This window comes from Rhinatrema bivittatum, chromosome 4, assembly GCF_901001135.1.
Source record: "Rhinatrema bivittatum chromosome 4, aRhiBiv1.1, whole genome shotgun sequence".
NCBI lineage: Eukaryota > Metazoa > Chordata > Amphibia > Gymnophiona > Rhinatrematidae > Rhinatrema > Rhinatrema bivittatum.
Window position 1 is genome coordinate 124,286,098 of NC_042618.1, and position 20,420 is coordinate 124,306,517.

General features: G+C 43.7%; 1 protein-coding gene across 11 annotated transcripts in view; it reads right to left on the reverse strand.

Moving 5' to 3' along the window:
* MTA1 (metastasis associated 1) overlaps nucleotides 1–20,420 on the reverse strand; it is an 885,916-nt gene that overhangs the window by 571,613 nt on the left and 293,883 nt on the right. For all 11 annotated transcript variants that reach the window (XM_029598824.1, XM_029598817.1, XM_029598815.1 and 8 more), the window contains one exon: nucleotides 18,290–18,407. In XM_029598824.1, coding sequence (XP_029454684.1) covers nucleotides 18,290–18,407 — 118 coding nt within the window. The remainder of the gene's footprint in view (nucleotides 1–18,289; nucleotides 18,408–20,420) is intronic.

Below are 20,420 nucleotides of genomic sequence, written 5' to 3' on the forward strand. Positions count from 1 at the left end.
TATTTTATTTAAATTCTTTTACTATACAGATACTCCAGACAAGGTCTTATCGTACCGGTTTACAATGGAACTGGGGGAAATCAATTTAACAACTATGTAGAAGGTAAAGTTACATTAAACAGGGAGCAAAAACATGGGAGATGGAAGACAGGAAAGATTTAAACTATTACAACTGGAGAGTGATAAAACAGTCAACGAAAAACAATAGAGTAGCGAGACATAAACAGATTGTTGAGTTCAGCTGGAGATTTATCCTAGGCAATTATTAACGTAATATATCCTGTGGAAGGAGGAAACATGGGGAGGTAAGCGGGGGGGGGGGGGGGGGGGTGGCAGGGCAGGGACTGGAGCGAGGAGGGGGAGGGGAGTAGGGAAGAGGTCGGAGGGTGAGAGTCAATGTTGGTTGATAGAGGTTCCTTAAACGGTAAAGCTTGTGTGAACAGCCAGGTTTTCAGTTTCTTTCTGAAGGAGAGATGGCATTGTTCCTGGCGTATATCTGGGGGAAGCGAATTCCAATGGAGCGGACCCGCTGTCGAAAGTGCTCACTTATGAATGGAGTTGTGGACCAAGGATTTGTTAGGGGGGGCCTTGAGAGAACCTTTGTAGGCGGATCTGATCGGCCTTGCGGAAGTATGAGGTTCGAGAGGGATGGCGAGTTGGAGTGTGGATTGCTGGTAGACAGATTTGTGGATGATGGTGAGAGTCTTGAAGAGTATTCTATATTGGATGGGTAGCCAGTGTAGGATTTTTAGGATTGGTGTGATGTGGTCCTTACGACATGTGTTTGTAAGGATCCTGGCCACTGCGTTTTGCAGCATCTGTAGAGGTTTAGTAGAAGAGGTGGGGAGACCGAGTAGTAGAGTGTTGCAATAGTCGATCTTTGAAAACAGTATGGCTTGAAGTACTGAACGGAAATCCTGGAAGTGTAAGAGCAGTCTTAGCTGCTTCAGGACCTGTAGCTTAAAGAAGCATTCTTTAGTTGTAGTTTTAATGAACTTTTTGAAATTCATTCTAGAGTCAAGGGTGGCCCCAAGGTCTCTAACCTGGCTTGCTAGTGGAATAATTGCATTGTTGGCGAAGGGGTTGTTATCGCTAGGGGAGATAACCAGGAGTTCTGTTTTGAACGTATTAAGGACCAGGTTGAGACTCGAGAGAAGGAGGTTGATGGCGTGTAAGCAGCTCTTCCAAAAATTTAGAGTAGAGGAGATGGGGTCCGAGATGGGGGATTAGGATTTGCACATCGTCCGCGTATATAAAATGGGTGAGGTTGAGGCTATTGAGTAGCTGGCATAACGGGAGTAGATAGATATTGAACAGGGTAGGGGAAAGTGAAGAACCCTGTGGTACTCCTTGTTTTGAAGGTATGGGGTGGGATTCTTTGTCATTTATTTTAACTTTGTAGTGCCTGTTCAGAAATGATTTGAACCAGAGCAGTGCAGAGCCAGAGATGCCTATTTCCATTAGATGGTTGATCAGGATAGAATGGTTTACTGTGTCGAACGCCGTGGAAATATCGAGTAGGGCTAGAAGGTAGGATTGTCCCTTGTCAAGGCCCATCTGGATATTGTCCGTTAAAGAAGGAGGGATTCTGTGTTTAGGCGTTTCCTGAATCCGAATTGAGAAGGGTAGAGAATATTGTGAGAGTCAAGGTAGTCTGTGAGTCGGATGTTGACCAGCTTTTCCATTAGCTTGGCTATAAAAGGTAAGTTTGCAACGGGGCGGAAATTTACAGGGTTAGCTGGGTCCAGGTTGGGTTTTTTTAGTAAGGGTTTCAGGGAAGCAATTTTTAAAGAGTCAGGGACAGATCCTTGATTGAGGGAGCAATTTATGATGTCAGCCAGAAGTTTAGCAATGGTGTTAGGAATGGTGAGAAGGAGTTTGGTCGGTATTTGGTCCAATGGGTGTGAAGAAAGTTTCATTTTCTTGATTATCGATTCGATTTCCAGGGATGATATGGGTTCAAGAGATTCTAGCGTCTGTTTGTGAATAGTTGGTGAAGGATTTTGGCTTGGTAGAGGCGAGGGATTTGATGAAGTGTTGGATGTTGCCAGCAGGGCAAGTAGATTTTTTATTTTGTTGTCAAAGAAGACTGCCAACTCTGTAGATTTGTTTTGGGCTTCTTCTTCTAGGAAGGTAGGGAATAGGGGTGGTAAGGGCTGCAACATATGAGAACAGAGCTTTTGGGTCGTATAGGAAGCCGTGTATTTTTTTGGCATAGAAATCTCGTTTAGTGAAGGTAATGGATGTCCTATAATAGTTCATTGCTGTTTTGTAAGAAGCCAGTGAGGTAGGGGAGGGATCTTTCCGCCAGCGTTGTTCTTTGTGTTGTAGGTCTTGTTTGAGTTTTCCTAATTCAGTTGAGAACCAGGGTTTTTTGTTCATGCGGGCAGGGTTGATAACTTTTGAAGATATGGGGCAGATTATGCTTGCTACTGAGTGTGTGATAGTTTGCCAGGAGATAATAGCGGTGTCAACATCAGAGAGGTCCAGTTTAGTTAGGTCTTTGGCAAGGCTGTTGTTGAGAGTGTCCATGGAACAAGGTTTCCTGAACTGGATAGAGGATTTAGTAACAATGGGAGTCTGTTTTTGTTTTATAGATAATTCTGTAACTATTAGCGAGTGATCTGACCAGGGGATGGGTGTGCAAGAAGGTGGGGAGATGGGAGAGATGGTTTCATTCGTGAATATCAGGTCAAGCGTGTGGCCTGCCTTGTGTGTGGGATTGTTTATAATTTGTTTGAAGCCCATAGCCTGGAGGGAGGAGAGAAGGGCTTCGCAATTGGATGATGGAGAGGGGGAGTCAACATGGATGTTGAAGTCTCCTAAAATGATAGCAGGTGAGTTAGTGTTGATGTGTTTGGCTATGATTTCGATGAGGGGAGAGGGGTCGGCTTCTAGGAGCCCCGGGGGGCGTAGATAAGGCAGATTTGAAGCTCGGTGGATTTGAGTAGTCCGATTTCTAGTTTGGTCGTCGATTTGAAGGCTTGCTGGGATAGTCTCAGTTCTTTTTTTGCAATTAACATTATTCTAATGAGGATGTTGGGGAGATACCAGTTCCTGAGATGGTTTTCAGGGGTGATGAGAGAAGAACTCAACAAAATCACTGTGAACCTGAAAGATGTAGTAGGCTAGATTAACAAACTAAAGAGTGGCAAATCACCTGGACCAGATGGTATGCATCCTAGGGTACTGAAGGAACTAAAAAATGAATGTAACCTATCATTAAAATCATCCATTGTACCTGAAGACTGGAGGGTGGCCAATCTAACCCCAATACTTAAAAAAGGCACCAGGGGCGATCCGGGAAACTATAGATCACTGAGCCTGACTTCAGTGCCGGGAAAAATAGTGGAAACTATTCTCAAGATCAAAACCGTAGAGCATATAGAAAGACATGGTTTAATGGAACACAGTCAACATGGATTTACCCAAGGGAAGTCTTGCCTAACAAATATGCCTCATTTTTTTTTGAAGGGGTTAATAAACATGTGGATAAAGGTGAACTGGTAGATGTAGAATATTTGGATTTTCAGAAGGTGATTGGCAAAGTCCCTCATGAGAGGCTAATAAGAAAACTAAAAAGTCATGGGATAGGAGGCGATGTCCTTTCGTGGATTACAAACTGGTTAAAAGACAGGAAACAGAGAGTAGGATTAAATGGTCAATTTTCTCAGTGGAAAAGGGTAAACAGTGGAGTGCCTCAGGGATCTGTACTTGGACTGGTGCTTTTCAATATATATATATATATATATATATATATATATATATATAAATGATATGGAAAGGAATACGACGAGTGAGGTTATCAAATTTGCGGATGATTCAAAATTATTCAGAGTAGTTAAATCACAAGCAAATTGTGGTACATTACAGGAGGACTTTGCAAGACTGGAAGATTGGGCATCCAAATGACAGATGAAATTTAATGTGGACAAGTGCAAAGTGTTGCATATAGGGAAAAATAACCCTTGCTGTAGTTACACGATGTTAGGTTCCATATTAGGAGCTACCACCCAGGAAAAAGATCTAGGCATCATAGTGGATAATACTTTAAAATCGTCGGCTCAGTGTGCTGCAGCAGTCAAAAAAGCAAACAGAATGTTAGCAATTATTAGGAAGGGAATGGTTAATAAAACAGAAAATGTCATAATGCCTCTATATCGCTCCATGGTGAGACCGCACCTCGAATACTGTGTACAATTCTGGTCGCCGCAACTCAAAAAAGATATAGTTGCGATGGAGAAGGTACAGAGAAGGGCAACCAAAATGAAAAAGTGGATGGTACAACTCCCCTATGAGGAAAGACTGAAGAGGATAGGGCTGTTCAGCTTGGAGAAGAGACGGCTCAGGGGGGATATGATAGAGGTCTTTAAGATCATGAGAGGTCTTGAACGAGTAGATGTGACTCGGTTATTTACACTTGTGAATAATAGAAGAACTAGGGGGCATTCCATGAAGTTGGCAAGTAAAGCAAATGTTGCTTACCTGTAACAGGTGTTCTCACAGGACAGCAGGATGTTAGTCCTCACATATGGGTGACATCACAGGATGGAGCCCAATCACGGAACACTTCTGTCAAAGTTTCTAGAACTTTGACTGGCTCCTACTGGGCATGCCCAGCATGGCACTAAACCTGCAGCCAGCAGGGGTCCCCCTTCAGTCTTGTTTAAAGCTACAGGAAGTGCCGAAAAACAAGAAAACGAACCCAACACCACGGGGTGGTGGGCGGGTTTCATGAGGACTAATATCCTGCTGTCCTGTGAGAACACCTGTTACAGTTAAGCAATATTTGCTTTCTCACAGGACAAGCAGGATGATAGTCCTCACATATGGGTGAGTACAGAGCTGAGGATGTCCGAGAAATGCACCAAATGTACCAAAGATGTGCAATAGGCACAAGGATTGGGGTGCAATTTGTAGAGGGCATCCTGAACCCTAATGGGCAGGCTGAAGGACGTTGGTACGTCAAGTTGTAAAAAGGTTGCAGAAGACAAATTGGCCGAAGATGGAATCTTGTCTTCCGGCCTTCTCTAAGCAATAATGGGCTGTAAAGGTATGGAGAGAACTACAGGTAGCAGCCCTGCAAATGTCAGGAAGAGGCACCGAGCGTAGGTGTGCTTCTGAAGACGCCATGGCCCTCACAGAGTGTGCTTTAACACAATCTTGAAGTGGAATGCCTACTTGCTAATAGCAAAAGAATATACAGTCCGCTAACCAGGAGGAGAGAGTCTGCTTACCCACAGGCTGCCCCAATTTGGTGGAATGGAAAGAGACAAACAATAGAGTGCTTTTCCTGTGGGCAGCTGTATGGTCTAGATAGAATGCTAGAGCACGTTTACAATCAAGGGTATGCAGAGCCTGTTCTCCTGGACTGGAGTGAGGTCTGGGAAAGAAGGTATGTAGTATAATGAATTGATTAATGTGAAACTCTGATACTACCCTAGGTAAGAACTTAGGGTGAGTGCGGTGTACCGCCCGGTACTGCAGAAGTTTAGTGTAAGGCGGATAGGTAACTCTAACTCTGCGAGCAGATGTTATTGCCAAAAGAAAAATCACTTTCCATGTGAGATAGCAAAGATCACAGGATTGGAGAGGCTTGAATGGTGGTTTCATGAGCCTTCCCAAAACCAGACTGAGGTCCCAAGAAGGGGCTGGAGGGCGCAGTGGAGGCCTAAGGTGAAGCAAGCCCTTCAGAAAACGTGTTACAAGGGGTTATACTGAAATAGGAACATCGCAGATACCTCTATGGAAGGCGGCTACCGCACTGACATGCATTCTGATGGAAGAGGTTTTTAGACATGATTCTGACAAGTGCCAGAGATAGTCTAGGAACTTCATGATGGAACAGGTAAAGGGATCAAGGGATTGAGAAGAGCACCATGATTTAAACCTGTTCCATTTGTAAAGATAAGATTTTCTCATGGAAGGCTTCCGTGAAGCGATCAGGACACGGGAAACTGGCTCCGAAAGGTTAAGTGGCTGAAAAATTAACCTTTCAACATCCAAGCCGTAAGAGACAAGGCCTGAAGATTGGGGTGGTGTAGGCACCCGTCGTTCTGAGTGATCAGAAGCGGGTCCTTTCCCAAGGGAAATGGAGAGGTCCTGAAGACTTGGAAACCACACCTGGCGAGGCCAGTGAGGTGTTATCAAGATCATGTGTCCCTTGTCCTGACGTAACTTCATGAGAGTCTTCGAGACACGTGGAAGTGGAGGAAATGCATATAGGAGACGGGTTTCCCATGAGAGAGAGAACACATCTCTTGGTTGAGAGTGTAGGCTGCGAGTGAGAGAGTAAAAGTTCTCTACTTTTACGACATCCAAATACTCATCCCAATCACAGAATCCTTACACAAAACTATGACTCACTGGAACAATTGCTTGCAACTGATCAATCAGCTTCTCTCCAGCCTTAGCCTCATACTTAACAACAAAACCGAGATCCTAATCATCAATCAAAATGTCAACAACGAGCTTCTCAACCCATCTGACACACTCCTTTCAACCATTCCAATATTAAATCATTCGCCACATGTAAGAGATTTAGGCGTCATATAGATAATCAGCTTAACCTAACAAAATTTATAAGCACCACCATTAAGGACTGTTTCTACAAGCTACAAGTCCTTAGAAAGCTGAAACCACTTCTTCACCTCAACGATTTCCGGATGGTTCTACAAGCCATCATACTATCTAAAATCGACTACTGCAATTCGCTCCTCTTTGATCTCCAGCCACTACCATCAAACCCCTCCAGATGGTGCAAAACTCTGCAGCCAGAATCCTTACCAATATGAATAAAAGAGAACACATCACCCCCATACTCAAACTCCTCCACTGGCTGCCCATTAAGCACATGATCCTCTTTAAAGTGCTCATAACCATTCATAAATCCATTCACAACATCTCCCCGCTCCACTTAAGCACCCAACTACGTCCTTACACATCATCCAGGCCCATCAGAGGAGCATATAAAGGCACACTCCTTCACCCTCAACAAAATCCTCGCTTCAGAAACGTGCCATATCTGCAGCAGGCCCCGCTCAATGGAATGCGCTCCCGCCAGATATCCGACTAGAACTCTGCCACTCTTTATTCAAAAAGAAACTTAAAACCTGGCTCTTCAGCCAAGCTTTTCCAGGATCATGAGCCCCTGGTTCGCTTCCAGCTAGCAAGACCTTCTGGCTCGCATCTATCTGAATTTATTCTCTACATTTTTATGTACCATTTATGTCCGTCGCAATCCCCATGTACCATACTACTATTACAATGTAGCTAATCCCTGCTGTAGAACACATGTGACATTTATACAGTTATGCTCCATTTTTTTGATTTTGATGCTCCAAGAGACTTGATAGCTAAGACTTGTATTTAACGTTCTAAATTTATAATGTTAAGCTTGAATAGTTTTCCCTGATCCAAGTTCCGTAACCTTGTTCCATGTGCCGCCTCCAGGTGAATTATTATGCTCTGTTTTCAATGTAAACCAATGAGATTTGTATTACATACAGAAACACCGGTATATAAAAATTAAAAATAAATAAATAAATATTTTATTTATTTATTTGAGGTTCTGAGGTGACGCAAAGAGGTCTATGGGGGGTAACCCCAACGTTGGAATATTAACTGAGTCCGCTATAGTGGGGTTGAGGGACCACTCATGTTGTTGAAAGGTGTGACTCAACTTGTCCGCCAACACATTGTCCACTCCCGGCAAGTAGGTGGCCCTGAGGTACATCGAATGGGAGAGGGCCTCCGCCCATATCTGCGCAGCCTCCTGACACAGTAGGTAGGAGCCCGTCCCTCTCTGTTTGTTGATGTACCACAGGCCACCTGGTTGTCCGTCTGAATGAGGATGACCTGGTTGGAAAAGTGATCCTGAAATACCTTGAGAGCCTATCTGATTGCTCGCAGCTCCAGGAAATTGATTTGGTGTTTGGCTTCCTCTGGAGACCAAGTTCCTTGTGTCTGCAAATTGGCGACATGGGCTCCCCAGCCGAGGTTGGAAGCATCGGTGGTGAGAATTATTTGAGGGTCTGGAGTCTGGAAGGGCAGGCCTCTGAGGAGATTGATCTGATTTTGCTACCAGGCTAGAGACTGACTAAGTGAGTCGGTGATGTGGACAGTGGTCGATAGAGGTTGGACGGACTGAGTCCATTTTGACCTTAGAGTCCACTGCATGACTCTCATGGCCAAGCGGGCCATTGGGGTAACCTGTACTGAGGACGCCATGTGTCCTAGCAGGATGAAGAAATGGCATGCAGTCGTGCGGTGCTGAGACTAGTTGGTGTGCGAGAGAGATGAGAGTGAGAGCTCGCTGTCGAGGCAGAAATGCCTTTGCCTGCAAAGTGTCCAAGTCTGCCCCAATGAATGATAAAGTTTGAGATGGGACTAAGCAGGATTTTGCGTAGTTGACAAGAAATCCTAGTGAAGTTGGAGTGTGTAAAGTGAGACATAGGGACAACAGAGCAGCCTGCTGAGTGGGAGCCCTGATCAACCAATCGTCTAGATAGGGGTAGACATGACACCTTGAGTTCTGAGGAAGGCTACTACTACTACAAGGCACTTGGTGAAGACTCGTGGTGCAGATGCCAGGCCGAATGGTAGCACTCGGTACTGATAGTGCTTGGGGCCTACCAGAAATCTCAGGAACCTGCGATGAGATGGAGTTATCGCAATGTGTGTGTACGCGTCTTGGAGATCGAGAGAGCAGAGCCAGTCTCCTTTTTGCAGAAGAGGAAGGAGGGAACCCAAGGTTACCATCTTGAACATTTCTCGGTGGAGGTACTTGTTGAGGGCACGTAGGTCCAGAATTGGACGAACGCCATCTGATTTTTTGGGGATTAGAAAGTACCGGGAATAGAATCCTAGGCCTTGTTGGGAGTAGGGCACTGGCTCTATTACTATGGATGGGAGGAGGGAGACCTCCTGCTCCAGGAGAAGTGAGTGGTCGGATGTTCTCCACTTCAGTAGAGGTGGGGAGTCCGGTGGGATGGAGAGAAAGTTCAGGTGATAACCTTGAGAGATTATGGCAAGGACCCACTGGTCTGAGATGATTGTGTGCCACCTGTTGTTGAAATGGCACAATCGACCTCCCACTGGTATCTGAGACAGTGGAAATTGGCTACTGCTCTCTATGCAGGAGTCAAAAGCCGGAAGCAGGGCCCGGCTGAGGAGCTACCTGAGGCTTTTGTTTCCGCGGTTGACAAGACTGGGTCTTTTGGAAAGGTCTCGTGGAACGAGTCCTAGACTGTGGTGGACAGGACTTCTTTGGACGGAAGAAAGACATTTTAGTATCCTTCCTGAAAGGCTGTTTGGAGGAATACTTAGAGGGCATCAGAGAGCTGGCGAAGGGTCTCATGATGGTCCTTGAGTTCCACCACCGTCCGCTGGATCAGTTCGCCAAACAGATTGTCGCCTATGTAGGGCAGATCAGTTAATCTGTCTTGTACTTCAGGGCGCAAGTCCAACAACTTAAGCCAGGCCCATCTTCTTGCCAAATAGAAGTTGCAGATATCCTGGAAGCAGTGTCGAAGATATCATAAGAGGATCTGATTTCATGCTTCACTGCCTCGAAGCCCTTGTGTACCAGGGCTTGAAGCTGTTCCTGGAATTGCTGAGGCAGGGACTCTGCAAAGTCCTGTATCTGTTTGAATAAGACCCTGTTGTACTGGGTCATATACAACTGGTAAGAGGCGATCCGGGAGAATAGCATTGATCCCTGGAAGACACGCCGGCCAATAGCATCCAGGAATTTCTGTTCCTTACCTGGGGGAAAGGAAGAGTGGGGTTTTGATCTTCTTGCCCTCTTTTGGGCTGATTCTACAACCACAGATTGATGATCCAGCTGAGGTTTCTGGAATCCTGGGGCTGACTGGACCAAATAAGTGGTATCAGCTTTTCTGTTGACTAGAGCAACAGAACCAGGGTGTTCCCAGTTCTTTTTGAGGAGATCCAAAAGAACCCGGTGAATAGGGATGGAGGTTATTTCCTTGGGAGCAAACAGGAATTGTAACAGGTCCATCATTTGATGCCTAACATCTTGCTCAGTCTGTAATTGGAAGGGAACCAATTCAGACATTTCCTTCACAAAATTTATGAAGGACAAGTTCTCTGGAGGAGAAAGCTTCCTACTTTCAGTAGGAGAAGGTGGCAATGGTAAATCATCTGTGTCTTGAGATGAATCGTCAGTCCAGGTGTCATAGGGATCAGCAGCTGTCCCTGTAGGAACCTGAGAAGGATGGGACGATGGTATTCCTGAAGGTCCTGGTCTAGGATCTGAAGGCATCGAGGGCATCGATGGATGGATCGGTGGCGCCAATGGGCGCATTGGCATCGATGGTTGAGGCATCGACAGGACTCCCGATGGAGGAATGCGGAACGGTGTTTGCCCTCCCGATGACAGGGTAAGCGGGGAAGGCACCGGAGCCATTGGTGACCCAGGATCAATCGGTGGAAAAGCGGCTATGAGTGCTTCCATCTTTGAGAGCAGCGGTGCCAATTCTGCCGGAATGGGATCGATGGTCTGTTCCACGACCGGCACCGATTTCGGCGCTGGGGGACCTTTGAGTCTGTGCATTGCCTTACCCATGGCCTCCTGAACCATCCAGTCCAGTTTCTTCACGGAGACCTGGAGTAAGCAGACCCGGCTCCGGAAGGGAACAAGGAGGCAGAGGCATAGCCGGGACCACTGTTAAAGGCGGAGTCGCTGCTCCCGATACCCGTCCGGGTGAGGGTTGCCTCGGTGACCCGGTCGCAGAAAGGGTCGGTGCCTTTTCTGGACGGGGTTTCTTTGATGGCGGCTCGGACGATGGCGAAGTCGATGATTTTCCTTCATCGATGGTCCGAGACTTCCGGTGTCGATGCTGATGTTTCTCTCTACAATCCCCTTGGTCCTGAGGGGGAGTAGAGGTAGTCAAAGGCTGAGAAGTCATCGACGCCGGACAGTCACCGGCTGGTGGCCGATACTCGCGCGAAGTGGACGGTGCTGGTTCAGACGACGTCGATGCAATAGACGGCATTGGAGTTTGAGAACGGAAGAGAAGTTCCATTTTCTCCATTCTGGCCTTGCGACCTTTTGGTGTCATTAAGGTACATTTGGTGCAAGTCAGGACATCATGCTTGCACCTGAGACACATTACACAGACTTTATGCGGGTCTGTTATGGACATGGTGCGAGTACAGTCCGGGCTCCGACGGAACCCCGACGCTATGGCCTTTGAAAAATTTAGCCACAGTACAGTCGATGGCCAGTACGCCGCGAGGGCCAAACTCGACGGGAACTGACCGAAAATGGGTAAAAACTTACCGGAGTACCGTGGAGCCAAAAATTCGAAGGAGGGCCCCCTGTGGGGTATGAAAGTTTTTAGTAATTCCGTGAGGAAAATTACTGTCAGGAATCTCTGTGGAGCTCCTTAACCAGCGTGGCTATCTCTGCACGGAAAAAAGAAGTCTGAAGGGGGATCCCCTGCTGGCTGCAGGTTTAGTGCCATGCTAGGCATGCCCAGTAGGTGCCAGTCAAAGTTCTAGAAACTTTGACAAAATTGTTCCGTGATTAGGCTCCATCCTGTGATGTCACCCATATGTGAAGGCTACCATCCTGCTTGTCCTGTGAGAACACATTTAAGACTAATCGGAGAAAATTCTTTTTCACTCAACGCACAATAAAGCTCTGAATTTGTTGCCAGAGGATGTGGTTAGTGCAGTTAGTGTAGCTGGATACAAAAAAGGTTTGGATAAATTCTTGGAGGAGAAGTCCATTAACAGCTATTAATCAAGTTTACTTAGGGAATAGCCACTGCTATTAATTGCGAGTAGCATGGGATCTTCTTAGAGTTTGGGTAATTGCCAGGTTCTTGTGGCCTGGTTTGGCCTCTGTTGGAAACAGGATGCTGGGCTTGATGGACCCTAGGTCTGACCCAGCATGGCAATTTCTTATGTTCTTAAATAAAGAAAAATAGATCAGAAGGGTTTTAAAGGTAGGGGCTAACAGGGGAAATGGGAGGTTATTAAACTAGGGGGGGGGGGGGTTTGGAAGTCCTATGCCTTACCTGGGCGAACTGGGATAACTGGAAATGTTGTCGGCGCGCACCTACTAAAATCCCCCCACTTAAGTGGTAGATGCAGCCTTTGCACGCACAGGCACGTACCCACTTAAAATTGTGCGCACGATCAGTCTATTTTATAAAATGCGTGCATATATGCATGTATGTTATAAAATGGCCACTTCCATGGCCCGAAGAACATGTGCACCCGCGCGCCTGTTTGAAAGTTACCAACCCTGAGTATAGTCTGCCATGTTTTCATGGTGAATTCAAACACTATCGAAAGCTTTATGTTCAATCCATGCTATGGTAAGGTTTTAATTTATCTTACATCTAGCCATGATGGCTTTATTTAGCTTCAACTGGACTGATTCCATATGTTCCTTTTCAACCTTCTGTTCTATCACCATTATGTAAGTCTACGTGATCATAGATTGTACATAGGCAAGATACTGGTTGATAAGTTTTTGGGGAATGCTACTTGGATTGCCCTTTGAAAGGAAAATAGATCTTCCCATTATTAGCTATTGTGTTGTTGGTTCAGGCTATATGACCAACTGATTTTTGCACTTTGCCAGGTCTTCATGGAGAGATTTTGAGTCAAAAATTGGACACATCAAGGCCATGGCTCTTCCATTTCAGGGCTCTTTTTAATCTCATTTCCAGCTCTTTTGTTGTTACTTCAAACCATTCCCTACTTTTGATGCTTGCCTTTTCCATGTTTTCCTGGATGTTGGGTAGCCATTCTGTTTCTCTTATGCTCTACAGGATCCTTGTATAAATTTATCCAGAACTTTCCTGCTTGCATACTAGTTTGAGTTACCTTTTCTTTCTTCTTTGCATCCTTTTCATGCTTCTTAATGTAACAATACTCCAAATTATTTGTATCTGAGTTTATTTCCCCTTCTTTGCCAATTACTCAGAACATGCAGCAGTTTTTCCAAAGGGCCAGTGTTCTACAGACCAGGCAATGCATTCATCCCCTGGGCTTACTCTGGCAAGCAAGACATCCCAATATTGGAAGAGCAATTGTACATGCTGTCTTCTTTACTGTTTTGCTCCTTCAGTTAGCTAACTTCTTTCAGAGCCATCCCAAGTGACTAATTTTGTTTTCTTTCAACTTTGCTGCTTTTCCTCCCACTCCAGGAACTGCATGAAGAGAAAAAAGCCTCACAGAGTTAGAGGCCAGTCTCTCCGATGAAGGCCAACATCTCAGGGCCTAGACTGCCTAGGGCAGGGTAACAAACATTTTTGTAATTATTTGAATTAAAGATTAGTTTTGAATTCTGTTGACCATTTTGGATTTTGGCAGGCTTATTGATTTATGTTTGTCTACCAGAATACTGAATGTGACTGCTAGAATGTCTGTATCCATGTAGACAAAAGGTCTCAATAGTGTTTACTTGTGAAAATGATTCTGAGCAAGAGGTATGAATGGGAGAGTTCAGGTTGGTGACAGGAGGGCATGTTTGGAAATGCATGTACAGTAGGTAGGGATTACAGACAGACCACTTTTCTTTGGCCCAGTAGTTCCTCCTTTTCTTCCAACTCAATTAGGTTACAGCCAAAAATATCAGAGGTATGATTGCATTGTGCTTTCAAGAATGCATTGTGTCTCTCGCATGGAGAAGTGTTTACAACCCTAATTAGCAGTGGTGCAATTTTATCAGGCCTCCAAGAAAGAATTGGAGTAACCTGCACAAAAATGGTTGCATTAGTAGTACAACAGCACTTGGCTTCCAAAAAGGCTGGGGTGATCTGCATGGATGAATCATGGTTAAAACCCAAACTTGATTGAGCATGGGAAGGCAGGTTTGTTTGTTTTTGTTGTTTTTTTTAAACACACAACAGCATCACTAATGGCTTTAAACTCATGCCGTGGACGGTGGAGAAACTTTCTGACCATCTGCCTGCTGCTGCTGTATTGCCTCTCCGGGCCCTTCCAGAGCAGTCTACTATCTTCCCAGTCTCGGTTTCAGCCTCCTGTGCTGCTGCTGTTGGTCCTGCCCCCTTTTAAACTTGGGTCATGGACACCGGAGGGGTGCAAGCCTTTGTTGTGCGCACAAAAGAACTTGCCCCTTTGTGTGCCCCTTCATGCACATCTTCATGCTTAGCTCTTTGAAGAGTTGATCTTAACTTTGGGTGTGCATCCTTGTTTCCAATATGAACATCCCCACAATCTCTAGATATGGCCCCATTCCACCAAGATGCTGGAAGAGTCAGTGGTACTTAATATCGCAGTCCTTGTTTCTGTTCTCTTGCAGCCTGTCATATTACTGACTTGCCACCACTTTGTCAATTGTGGCCGGTGCACACCAAGCGGATTTTAAAAAGCGCACAAGTACACGCACAAATCAAAGAATTTGAAAAAGAGGTGGGGCATGGGCAAAATCTGGGTGGGACATGGGCATTCTGAGTTACCTTGAAATGTGCGCAGAAGTATTTATGTGCACAAGTGCACGCTGGGGTCCCCTACTGCATAACTATTTCTGCTACGGATGGAGTAAAAGTATTAAAATAAAAAAAAAAAAATAGGCAAGTCAGTGGGGTTTTAAGGGTCGGGATTAAAAGGGTAAAGGGAGGCTAAATAACATGGGGGTTAGGAAAAGCAATCTGTTAACTGGGCAGAGTGAACTGGGAAAAAGGGCTATTGCATCAGCATGCGTATCTAATAAAATCCCCCCCCTCCCCCACTTATGCGATACAGCCGGCATTTACGCGCTTCCATATAAAACTGTGCGCACATGTATGCATGTACAGCCGATTTTATATCATAATGTGCATATGCACATAAATGCTATAAAATGGCCGCATCTCTGGGCACGAGCTGGCATGTGCATACATGTACACCCAAGCAACTGTTTGAAAGTTACCGTCTCGTTTAGTTGATATTGGAATCACTAGTTCAGTGTTTTCATGGTTTAAATCATATCTTACTGACCGGACACATCAATTTGGAATAGCCTCCTCTTCTTCCTCCTGGTACCCCATCTCGACTGGGGTATCTCAAGGTTCGGCCGTATCAGCAGTCCCAATTAACATCAACCTCATACCACTTTGTTCTCTATTCACCAAATCCACCTGGTCCACCACTTCTCATTTTACCTCTCTATGTATTTCCACCATCAGAAGTGGCACTCACATAACTAATTGTCTCTCAACTCAATAAAACCAAAAGTATAATTCTAGGTAGTCCATCAATCTACAAAATTCCTCCAAAATTCTCATTCAACAATCACATATTACATATAGCACCAAGTTTGGAAACTAGGTGACATCATCATTTGTCCATTTCTATGCAAGCACATATTAAAAGTTTTTCAGACCTCATTCACTATAATAAGACTCCTCCAGCATTTTAAAGCATATTTTGAGCTCTCTGATTTCAGAATGTTCTTCAGTCCTTGTTCTTTTCAGGTACTGTTTACTGTAACTCCCTTTACTCAGGTTTCCCACAGAATACAATCAGACCTTTACAACTAATCCAAAATGCTGTTCGCCTTACTGTAACAAACATTCATGATCATATCTCCCCTGCACTTCAGTCACTTCATTGGTTGCCTGTTCAGTGGTGTATACAATACAAACTCGCTGTAATAATACATAATCTTTTCAAGTAAAATTACCTCTCCATGGATCAGCTCAACTAACGATTTGTGCTCCTAGAAGACCTCTCCTGTCTTTTGGTCAAAATTTTCTTAATGCTCCTTCTCATCTTCTCCATTTGTCAACATGTGAAAGGGCCTTCTTTGTTGCTGGGCAGTCCTACGGAACACTCTCCCCCTTTCCGTGTGTACAATAGCATATTCCAAGGAGTTTAAAAAAGCTCTAAAAACTTATTTTAGAAGGTCTTCTCAGCACCTGCCCAGCTCCCAACTCTTATCTGATGTTTTCTTTATTTTAGCTACCTTGTCCAGTGCGTTCTACAGCTTACAGAGATAAATATACTGCTTCTAAAATAACATGTCTTATATTTGTGTGAAATTAGTATTGTTCTATTTTGTAATTTTATGTACCCCTTCCTGAACCTTGGAGAGCATGGGAAAAAATACTTTCAAATAAATAAAACCTTGATGGCTATGGTGATTATTACAAAATTTAATAAGACATGGAAAAGTGCCAGGTGTTGGCTTTATTATTAATCTTGTAAGAAGCAAAGTTGAAGATTGCAGGGCCAGAAATGGCCTGCTGCAAAGATGATGGAAGCCATCATTGTGAAAGATTTTAGGCATGCTTGGAAGAGATCTGAAAAGCTGAGGTAGGTGAAAGACATTGGGGGGAAGAGAAAGAGAAGTTGGATGAATCTGAACTGGGCAGACTGGATTGTCCATTTTGGTCTTCGTCTACCTCATTTACTGTGTACCATGAGCCTTCACAGCTACACACTGATTTTTTTCCTCTGTTTTAATAGATCCACCCTCCCACTGTTCCTAGTCTGATCATTGCAGAAATGGTCCTGAGGGAGCCATGCTCCAGGGCTACTTCGAGAACCTTGTATCATGTGCTCTAAATCCAGCCAAGTATCACCCTTAATGACGCTTTCACCTCCCTCCCCCTCAGAGGCTGCAAATGCTTCCTATACAACCTCCCCTCAGTCCAGGAATCAGACCAGGGACACACTGCATGGCAGTGCACAGCACTGTCACTAAGGCAGCCCAGTATTACTTTTAAAGATAAGTACTGCACTATTCTGCTGCAATCATGAGATGGTCTTTTGAAAAGCAATGAGAAACTGTACTGAGGGGGCATTAAAAAATGTTTCCTCAAGACTTTTTTTGGCTTACATTTGGGTGTCATTGGCAAGTAAAGTGTCTCTGGGGCCAGGTATCATGATTTTTGATAGGGGAGGAAAAGAAAAAATAGTTCTTTCTCCCAAAGAAAAGAACATGTGCTATTCAGGGAAATAGCAGGCTGTCCAGATTTATTCCTACCCTAAGCAGGAGTAAATTTATTTGGAGCAAGAGGCCTTGGAGAAGTGAGTAAAAGCTTCTTAGTTATTTGTGGAAAGTTGGGGAGGGGGAAAGAGGTAAATTATTAGTTATGGGAGGGACCAGAGGCCCCAATAATAGTGAGTACAGGTGGGTTCCTTCTGAATACAGAGAATATCTTTTTCAGAACCATCCAAATATCTTTTCAAAAATTTAAGTACTGTCTGAAGAGTGACTAAATATCTCCTGTTGGAAATTTGGAAAAAGTTGTTGTTCACCAAATGAAGGTCCAAATCCAACAGGGTAGGGCAACATGTTGATATACACTAAGCAGAGATGAATTCTGCTATTTTAATTGGGCTACCAGATACTTTGACTAATCATTGTTTTACAGGTGTCTTGTCTCAATTGCAGGAATGGTTGAAGGCCTCTTAAAACCAAATCTAGTTCTCATCTCTTGCAGTTTATCCAAGCAGATTAAAGTTACCCTTTCCACAATTAAATCCAAGTATAAACACACCTATTAAGTTCTTCCCAATCATGTTTTCACTATTTTGTTTTTTGTCCGTATGTCTTATCAGGTTATCTTGACTGAAAGCTCCAAGGACTAGATACCATCCATTATGTGTCTACATTGTACTGCATACATCGGGCATGCACTATACATGACTGGAAAAATAGAAGTGATACTGCCCCAGCACAGGTCAACTGGAGCATAGTTTCCAATTTTGGAAGCTGTATCTCAAAAAGAATATTAGACATACTAGAGGCAGTTTAGAGAAGTTGTATTAGATGTAAAGTCTGAAATTTTAAGCCATCAGAAACAAATCTTAAGGACCTAAATATGTATACACTTGAAAAGAGGAGAGCGAGGGGGATATAATAAAGACATTCCCATACCTAAAACATAAAATAATGCACATGAAGCAAGCATTTTCCAGTGGAAAGGAAATTCCAAGCCATGATATGAGGCTCAAAGGGAACAAAAGAATTCAAGAAAGCATGGGAAAAGCACTGCAGATCCTTAGATTTGAGGATAAAATTTAAGATTGAGCATCCTCTCAAGTCTTGCACAAGGAATATGCATATTAGATGGGTCTTATTCTGTCATTGTTTTATATGTTTCTGTTTCAAGAATATTTATTTTATTGAAGATGTCTCAAAACCACAAGATTAACATAAAAAAAAGTTCACAGAAAACACACATTTAGAATTAACCATCTGAACCCCATTTTTATTCATGAAGTGAAAATGCAACCTCAAAGTGATGTCCATTTGAAATGTGGATTAATAATCTAAAAGGGAGCCCATCAAGTGTACCCTCTTTTAGTAAGTCTGTAATGTCCGCCTGGTATCTGTTTCCCACTCGAATCTCTCCTTTGTCTGCCAAAAGTGTCTTCTGTTGTGGATCATAAACTAGAGAATAAAAGAAGAAATCCTAAACAATAAGAAAAAGAACATTGTTAATATTTCTGTTATTAATAGTGCAGTGTTAGCAACTTTTGTGACTTACATATTTAGTTAGTTTAGCTATGCTTTTTTTTTTTTTTTTTTTTAAATGAACAGCACATCACTAGCATATTTTCATTACTTAACATGTCAATGACAAATTGTAAACAGTTGTCTTTTCTCAGATAGTAATACATAAAAGTGCCTAAACAAAATTTAGGAAGTAACAAAATATTTTATTACAAAAATATGAACCACAATTTTTCAATAACTGGTGTATACCCAAACACGTTTAAAAATCACACAAAATTTCCAACCCCAGGCCACAGTTTCGCCAGCACATAGGCAGGCTTCTTCAGGGGACACATACAGATGAAAAAAAATTAAAAACAACATGTGCACACAGCATAAGACTAAATAGAGCGTATATTGGAGAAATTACTTACCTGAAAATTTTGTTTTCCTTAGTGTAGATAGATGGACTCAGGATCAGTGGGTTATGCTCCCCTGCCAGCACAGGAAGACTGATCAAGCTGACGTCACGATATATATATGTGTGTGTGTGTGTGTGTGTGTGTGTGTGTGTGTTAGACCCATAGCAAACCTCCCTATGATTGCCAAAGTTATGGAGAAAGTTGTCAACAAACAACTTACAGAATTTCTTGATGAAAACAATATCCTCACCTCAAACCAATTTGGCTTTCGTAAGACTATGAATACCGAATCGTTATTAACATCATTATCAGACACTATCATCTTCAACCTAGAAAAGGGCCAACCTTGCATCCTCGCTCTCCTGGATCTCTCATCAGCGTTTGATACCGTAAACCACACATGCCTCCTGCAACGCCTAATAGACATCGGCATTACAGGAGCAGCTTTTAACTGGTTCAAATCGTTTTTGGAGAACAGATCATACAAGGTCAAGATAAATAACAAAGAGTCCCACACCATCGAATCCAAGAGGGGGGTACCGCAAGGATCATCCCTCTCTCCGACTCTTTTCAATATTTATCTGCTCCCGCTCTGTCAACTACTCACTAACCTTAAGCTAAAACATTACCTATACGCGGATGATATTCAAATCCTCATCCCTATAGAAGATTCCCTACACAAAGCCATATCATACTGGAATAAATGTCTGTCAGCTATCAACAATCTACTCACCAGCCTCAACTTGGTTCTAAACAAAAACAAAACCGAAATCCTCATTATAGCACTGGAAAACTATACCCCCCCCCCCTCACATTCTAACACTAACCAACATCTGGACACCGCCGGGCACTCCACCACGCAACAAGTTAAAGACCTGGGAGTCATCATAGACAGCAGACTCAGTCTCAACAAATTCGTCAACAACACAACAAAAGAATGTTTCTTTAAACTTCAAACATTAAAGAAACTTAAACCACTCCTCCTATACAGAGACTTCCGCATGGTTTTACAAGCCATCATACTCCCAAAACTGGACTACTGTAACTCTCTCCTCCTAGGCCTACCAGCATGCACCACCAAACCACTTCAGATGGTCCTGAACGCCTCCGCAAGAATTCTCTCAAATGCCAAAAAAAGAGATCATATCACCCCAATCCTCCACCACCTCCACTGGCTTCTGATTAAATACAGGATCCAATTCAAGTCTCTAATGATGATACATAAGGCCTTATACAACATCGCGCCTCTCAACTTAACATTTCAAATTCAACTACACACATCCGTGAAACAAACCAGAAGCGCTTATCAGAACAGACTAATCACACAACCGGCGAAATCCGTTCTGAGGAAACGTGCACTATCTACAGCGGGCCCTTCACTTTGGAACTCGCTCCCTCCTGACCTGCGTCTGGAACCATGCCACACTACATTTAAAAAGAAACTTAAGACTTGGTTGTTCAAACAAGCTTTCCCCTAGAGCCAAGAACAGGAAGAAAAGTCTTTTCACTCACACAATGATATTTTCAGATCTATTATATTCTTCCTTTATTCAATCAGATATTTACAT